At 37.5% G+C, this 7,690-nt stretch overlaps 1 protein-coding gene across 1 annotated transcript in view; it reads left to right on the top strand.

Moving 5' to 3' along the window:
- smarca2 (SWI/SNF related BAF chromatin remodeling complex subunit ATPase 2) overlaps nt 1–7,272 on the top strand; it is a 42,263-nt gene extending 34,991 nt beyond the window's left edge. Inside the window, exons 30-34 of the mRNA XM_008336197.3 lie at nt 1,046–1,151; nt 1,299–1,400; nt 2,995–3,121; nt 3,667–3,800; nt 4,675–7,272. Of these exons, the coding sequence (XP_008334419.1) occupies nt 1,046–1,151; nt 1,299–1,400; nt 2,995–3,121; nt 3,667–3,800; nt 4,675–4,704 (499 nt within the window). The 3' untranslated portion in view covers nt 4,705–7,272. The remainder of the gene's footprint in view (nt 1–1,045; nt 1,152–1,298; nt 1,401–2,994; nt 3,122–3,666; nt 3,801–4,674) is intronic.
- Nucleotides 7,273–7,690: the final 418 nt, after the last annotated feature.

Below are 7,690 nucleotides of genomic sequence, written 5' to 3'. Positions count from 1 at the left end.
CCCCCCCCCACATCCCCCACCCCTTTATGATCCTCACTGAAATAATAAATATTATGGTAACATTTAACCACGTCATAACTGTGCAGCAATGTTTTATTTTAAGTAAACAATTAGGTATTAGCATTTAGCTATTGGCTGTTATTATTTTTCTTCAGTAAAGGTGATAGTTGAGGGACCGTGCGACAGTTTACACTAAAATAGTGTAAAAATTGGGGATACTTCATTCAAATACTTGCACTTAAAAACCTGTGCTGATTCAGTGATCCAAATACTCCTTACTGGCATTTTATTATAACCAGCTGTGGTCTGGTTTTTACTGCAGTTCCATTGTCTCATTGCCCTTAGGGGTTGTTTTTTGAAGTAGGTCAACACTATCAGACCTTATGTACTATAGCAGGAGATGGTGTTTTTTAATTAAGGTGTAACTACTAGTGGTAGAAAGCTCTGATCACTTTCTGTTCAGTTACCTGTGTTATCCATGCGCAAATCTTATTTATCTTAATTATTTTTTAATTCTGTTTATTTTTATATTTTGTCCTTAGTTTGTTTGTTATTGGCCAATGAATTATGCCCTCCGTGACAGATGATGTGTGTCACTGTTGTACATTCATTTTATCCCTTTATGTAATTGATGTAAGTAATGTGTATTTCTTGCAATGTCAACTTTTTGTGTTCAGTCTCGTTGTGCCATCTTGTCTGGCTGTTTTTTTATTGCTTATTTACATTTTTGATATATTGCATTTTTACTTAAATGTACTGTAACATTTGGGCAGCTGTGAATTATAAGTGAAGCAAGTTATCAAGTTATCTAAGCAAGTCTAATCCAAACACTGGGGCTTTTTCCAGTCTATGTTTAATTGCCTTTGGGCAGTGAAACTAATCCCCTGCCTTAGTTGCGGTGTGCAAATAATATTTCATATATAAAAAAAACACACATAAACAAAGCCTTGATACTTTTTCTGCAGAGACAAATCAGTAAATATGTTATTTACATCTGTAACAGATTAGTTCTTTTAATCATAAATTACCTTTTGTTGCTGTCCAGGTCAGGAAGACAACTAAGTGAGGTATTTGTCCAACTGCCCTCCAGGAAGGAGCTCCCAGAATATTATGAGCTGATCAGAAAACCTGTTGACTTCAAAAAAATCAAGGTAGGGTTTATCCGCAGACTTCGGTGTTTTTTTTGTTTTGTTTGTTTTTATTATTATTACTATTCCTGAAATATTCTGAAATGACGTCCTCAACAATGTGGGGGTGAATCGACACATTTTAAAAACACTGACGATTTCTGTCTAAAGGACCGTGTGAGAAATCACAAGTACAGAAATGTGGGGGATCTGGAGAAGGACGTGATGCTGCTCTGTCACAACGCCCAGACTTTCAACCTGGAGGGATCCCAGGTCAGTGATGGAGCTGCAATCCCAAATTTCTCCATTTTGTGTTCAACGGCGTGTGGTGAAGAGCTTCAAGTCAGCAGGCGTCCTCCAAAGCTGAAGTAATACAATTAGGTGCTCAATCAATCCACAGAACGACTTTACGGCCGAGCAGTGTTGAAGTCGACTCGTTTGAGTATTCACTCATTCTCTCTGTGTAGCGTGATGCTGTTTCCTCTTTGAAAATCTGGGGGCGCCTTGAAAATCATGCCATTCTATAGAACAGGGGTCACTGACCTTTTTGAAACTGAGAGCTACTTCAAGGGCACTTAGTAATTACAGAGAGCTACTTGTCTGATACAGACTTCGTATACAATGTAATAATAATTAGTTCTGGGACATACATTAGCAGACACTCTTCTTACCATCGTCATTGCACCCATTTGAATATCGCTGCAGGCGGAACTGATTCAGAAAGCACGGTAACGGTACAGTTTTTGACCCTCTTGTTGACTAGTTTTATTTCTATTTATTACACTAGTTTTTTATTTATAGACCATAGCCTGCGGGCACCTTAGGTAGTCCATGGGGGCTACCAGTTGCCCCCAGGCACCACGTTGGTGACCCCCTGCTATAATAATAATAATAAAAATAATACATTTTATTTCATAGGCGCCTTTCTGTCACCCAATGACACCTCACAGTGATTACAAAGATAACAGCAGAGCATTGAAAAACAGTAAAACATTAAAACGTTAAGAACAAGTTAAAATACAACAGTGAAATATCAGATGGAGAAGGCAATTTTAAACAGATAAGTTTTAAGTGCAGACTTGAATTGTGCAAGTGAATTGATGTTCATCAAGACAAGGGGGTAGAGAGTTCCAAAGCTGGGGAGCAGAGCGACTGAAAGCTCTGTACACCTTGGTGGTGAGACGAGCAGAGGGGACAGTCAGATGAATGGAGGAGGATGATCTGAGGAAGTGGGAGGGAACAGCGACATGAAGGAGATCTGAGATGTATGGTGGAGCAGAGTTGTGGATGGTTTTGAATGTGAGCAAAAGGATTTTGTAGTTAATACGGAACTTGATCAGGAGTGATGTGGTGGATGGAAGGGGTTCTAATAATGATGGGGGCAGCTGAGTTCTGGACCAGTTGGAGCTTAAAATGCCAATGGTAAAAATGCTTATTGATATGTGGAATTTATTCAGGAATTACAGTATTACGTTGAAATGATTTACAGTCATTTCCATGTATATACACATATATGTATATACACATATATGTATATACACAAATGTATGTGCAGTTATTAAAGTTAAAAAATAAAATGTTTTATTATACATTATCTCATAGGAATATCTCTGTAAATCTAGGAAGGTGGTTTTGGATGTTTACCAAAAAATTTAATATTGTTGTAACTTGTCTTCTTCCTAGCAATCCTCCTGTAATCTCTTCTCCATAGTCCTAATCCCTCTCATTTTTTGCGGTATTATCCCCAGCCTGTTCACTCCTGCCCACCTGATGGTTGCTCTTTCTTACACTCCCAGTACAATAGTAGATTAAGCCCCGCTGCCTGCTACAGTGTTCACACCATCCTAACTGCTGTTTTACACCGCAGATATATGAAGACTCCATTGTCCTTCAGTCTGTTTTCAAGAGCGCCAGGCAAAAGATAGCAAAGGACGAAGAGAGTGATGATGACAGTGATGAAGATGATGAGGATGATGATGAATCAGAAGCCGAAGGTCAGTCTTTTCAACAATGATGTATCTGCAGAAAATACACTATATGTACAGCATTCGTACGGATTGAAATCTATAATTCTATATTGGTCTGAGTTGTTTGGTTCTGAGTACAAAGAATTCCAACAATAGTATTTTATACATGATAACATAACAATCTACAGCAATCATTTACATTTAAACTTGCTGTGTAAATGTAAATGATTGTTCAGGCTCTTTTTGTGGCGTGCTGCTATTCTCTGTCTTGTTGTCTTGTTCTTTGTTTGTATTCCTGCATGTTCTACAATGCTGTGCTGTTTAATAATGTGCTATCTATCCACCCATCTATCTATCCACCCATCTATCTATCCATCCATCTGTCTATCCATCCACTAATCTCTCTATCCATCCATCCATCCATCCTTCCATCCTTCCTTGTATCTTAAATGCAACAACAGACCTTGGTTGTTGTTTTGAACAGTTTTAGGCATCATGTTTTGTTGGACATTTCCCAAACAAGTACTAAACAAGTTGATAATCTCTCCTCTCTCTACTCCTGCTTCATTCAGCCAAGTCTGTGCGAGTTAAGATTAAGCTGAACAAAGAGTCCAGAAGCCACGACAGGGGCAAAAAGAGGCAAAGTCGAGGCAAGGCCAAGCCTGTGGTCAGCGATGACGACAGCGATGAAGACCTGGATGACAATGTAGGTCAACAAACATTTTATTGTTTTTACCAACAAACTTAACCAAAAATGGCCGCTTAATATTAATAATAGAAATAATAAGTTGGCAGCAAAAACATAAATCTTAAAGTGACATTATTAAAGATAAATCATGTAAGCAATAAATAAAATGCAATGACACAGTGGCTTCACTGACCGAGGGTACCGCAGGCATCTCGATCTTTTAAAATTTAATGAAAAACTTTTTAACAGAACCCACTTCCCAATCGGCACCATGTTAAGAGTGATGTCGAAAACAGCAGCTCCGGCCATACTTTAGAAACACACATTACTTACTGAAGTGAAAAGGTCCTGCTCTTCCCTTGATAGAAACATCTTTGCCGGATGAAAAGAAAATTGAAGGCCTTGTTGAAGATGCATTTAAAATGGATAGAATAGACAGCTGAGAGCAGATCACAGGTTTTCGCCATGCAGGCAAAATTTTTGATTTTTTTTAAAATTTCTCCGTCTCTCAGTTTTCTGCTGCTACTAAGTGCATACACGTGCACTTTTCTGACTTTGCCGCTGACTCAAGAGAATCGACCAAACAGGTTCTTTAATTTCAGAGCCATAAAACAAATGGTGAGGTATTTACGTGTGTGGTTGAGAGCCAGAGGAGTGGAGGATCAACAGTTTAGAAGTGAGCAGCTCCAGGTTTCTATCTTTTTCACAACAACCAGAGCAGTTTCTGATTGTTACCCTGAGGTCCGCCTTCTCTATTTTCTACTTCTTCTCCTTTGTTTTCTTCTTCTCACTCTATCTGTGAAGTACGTAGGTGCATCTCACCTGAAACTCTTTTTACTTTTCAACCACAATTTTAACTCATTGTGTTTTTGTTTTGTTTTTTTCTTCACAGGATTTTTCAGACAAGAGTGATGATGAGTGAGAAGAGGATGCCCAGACTTGTAGCACTTACAGAATAATGATAGACAGTACCATCGGACGTTGTTGTCCTTTTTATTATACATTTTTTATTTTCTCTTTGGCTTCCCTCTATCCTCGTGTTGTATGTGTTTCCGCTCTCCGTCCCCACTATGGAAACGTATTACTAAAACTCAGTAAGCTACAGCAATATCAATCATCTTTTATCCTTTTTAAGACAGTTTTATAGTCTATTTTTAACTCGGCGCTTTGACTAAAGTTGAAATCCTCTATGAACAAAAAAAAAAAAAAAAGAAGAAAAATAGATTTTGTTATGCTCTTGCGCTTTTGCTTTCTTTGTACTTGCTTGCTTGCACTTTTAAAAGAAACTGTACTAATCAATGCTTTGGGGTTTTTAAAACTAATGAATATGTATCGATATATATATATATATATTTATATATATATATATATATATATACACATATATACACACACACATTGTTAAGCAAAGGGCATTCAAATCAGTTTGAAGTGCCACTGATGTGAGAAATAACAATCAAGTCTTGCCAATGTTTGGAAAAAAAGGAAAAAAAAAGAAAATGATTTCAGCCGTCAGCTCTTGGCTACAACAGGTCTGTTCAGCTGCTGGTAGACAGACAAACAGTGTGGATCTATATATATTTTACCTTCGAAAATTTCAGACAGACAGAATAGATCACAGACTATCACGGCATTAAGCTACGAACTTTAACCGGACTACGGTGACCCTCAAATCATCTAAACAGAAATCAGAACGAAAAAGAAAACCAGAAGCTAAATACTGTTGAAACTCCCAGTGGAAAAAAGGCTATTTTTTTTATTTTTTTAAAAATAAGAACAAAGTTCTTATCTCTTAAAGACTTAATGCCTCAACACCAGACAGCAATTTAACCCTTGTGTTGTTCTTTGGGTCTAGGTGACCTGGAGTGTGTGTGTGTGTGTGTGCTCCTGTACTGCATGGCTTGTGCCAACTTCTGGGATGCAAACCTGGTGCGATGACGCTGGCTGTGTCCAAATGCAAAGGCCAACCGAAGGGTTAAATAAATCAAGTGTTGTAGCCTTGTGGCTTTTCACATTGCAATGTCCATGGGAGTAGGTTGACTGGGTGGTGGTTAGGTTAGTGTTTTGGTTTCAGATCAGTAAAATGGCACAAATCTGTTACTGGGGAGATACAGCAAGGCACCGCTATTTCATTTTCAAACTGTTAAGTATTTTTCTTTCTATTCCATAACAAGAATAGTATTTCATTTTGAGGAATTCCAGTGTTTCAAATCAAGTTCCGTAGAGTTTTAAAGCATGAGCTCAGAATCTATCATCAACAGTCGGGGGAGGGGGAGTCTGACAACAGTCCCATCTACAACACGGGGCCTGCAGAAAAGTTAAGGAAAGCCTCTGTGAGCGACTAGGAAAGTGTTACACAGTACGTTCACACAGTGCTGCCAGGAGCTGTCCAGATCTGTTGTTAATAATGTCCTCCATTTTTATGCTCAACCTGCAAAAAAAAAACATCTTTCTGTGCTTAGAGCCTGGTGGTTTGATCAACTAAAAAAAAAACGTTATTTTGTCACATTTTTGTTATGAGACAATGGTAAATTCATATGTCAGATGTTTTTTTAAAAAAAAACATTTTTATTCTGAAACCTCACATTAAAGGGCCACATACTGTCTTCCGGCAGACTTTTAGAATATTGTTACTTCCAATGCATCAACCACTTTTTATATTTGATTTTATGGTTGTTGTTGGTTGTTTTTTTATCTTTAAATGGTTTTATTGGACGATTCTTGTTTTATTTAGTTTCTTTGGCTGTGTTTACATGTGCTTCAGTGTGATCAGATGTTTCTTCCAAATCTGTGTTGTTGAAATATTTAGAGGTGAAACCTGAATTATTCAGTTGTCATTTCTTAAATCAAATGAGTTTATCTTTTCTTTAAGTAAGATAAGATCTTATTTTGTCCTGCCCCCTCCCCACCCCACCCCGTGGAGCAAACCTATGTCAGTACGATGCAATTCTTAGGTCACTACCCAAAGACCTCAAGTGAGGGCTGATGCTGCATTGATTTCTCTCTCCATCCTCGCTCCAATCTATTTTTATGTCATTTTAACATTTCTATCTAATAATATCTGTCCCATTTAAACAGTTTCTGTCACACTTTGTAACACCTTTTGCTTTCTAGCAAATATCAGTGATTTTATCATCTGGTTTTCCGTGCAGTGCTGTTACAACAGATGAATCGTACAGAATCCACAACAACAACACAAAAAACTAATTTGCAGTTTAACGAGTTCAAAAAAAGGTTTGAATTTGAATGACATACAGTACATATGTATTAACTTTGATTTGACTTTTGATGTGTTGTTTGTAGCATGAACTCTATACTGTGTCCACGGACACATGGTTGCTTCTGTCGTGTCATTGGTGCTTGCCAACTCTCCCTACGTGTGACTTAATCTTTGCTTTCTTTGCACAGTGTCTTTGTGGTTGTAAACTCTAGCCCGGGGCAAAAACAAAATACCACAGACTTGCAGCACATTAAAAAATGTTAGTCAAAAGTCTGCTTTGTTCTCAATTCTTTCGCAGGATATAAAAATGCACAACCTTGTAATTTTTGGATTACTTAAAAATACTGGTACATAAAACACACATTTGTATCAAAAAGGTAATGGTAAGCACAAGTATTTGTATACATTTGCAATAACAATACGTAACGTTTCAGATGTACACTGAATTAGTGTGAGAAAAAAAGGCAGAATTAATGTCAAGTTTTCATCTTTTATAACTGGTAGTAATACAGTAAGTAAAAGGTGAGTGAAATCCTGAAATTTCAAAGAGCTGAACATTTTTATAAATTAAAGTCAATGATGTAATACTATAGTATTGTAATACCAATACTATATGGTATAAAGTACACATCACTGCTGGTACTTGGGCTGCCTCCAGTGGTGTGCGGAGGAATCTGATTCTCATTAA

The sequence above is a fragment of the Cynoglossus semilaevis genome, chromosome Z, assembly GCF_000523025.1.
Source record: "Cynoglossus semilaevis isolate Cse_v1.0 chromosome Z, Cse_v1.0, whole genome shotgun sequence".
In the NCBI taxonomy this organism is placed as follows: Eukaryota; Metazoa; Chordata; class Actinopteri; order Pleuronectiformes; family Cynoglossidae; genus Cynoglossus; species Cynoglossus semilaevis.
The sequence above is the reverse complement of the archived record's forward strand: the minus strand, read 5'-3'. Positions and strand labels throughout refer to the sequence as shown.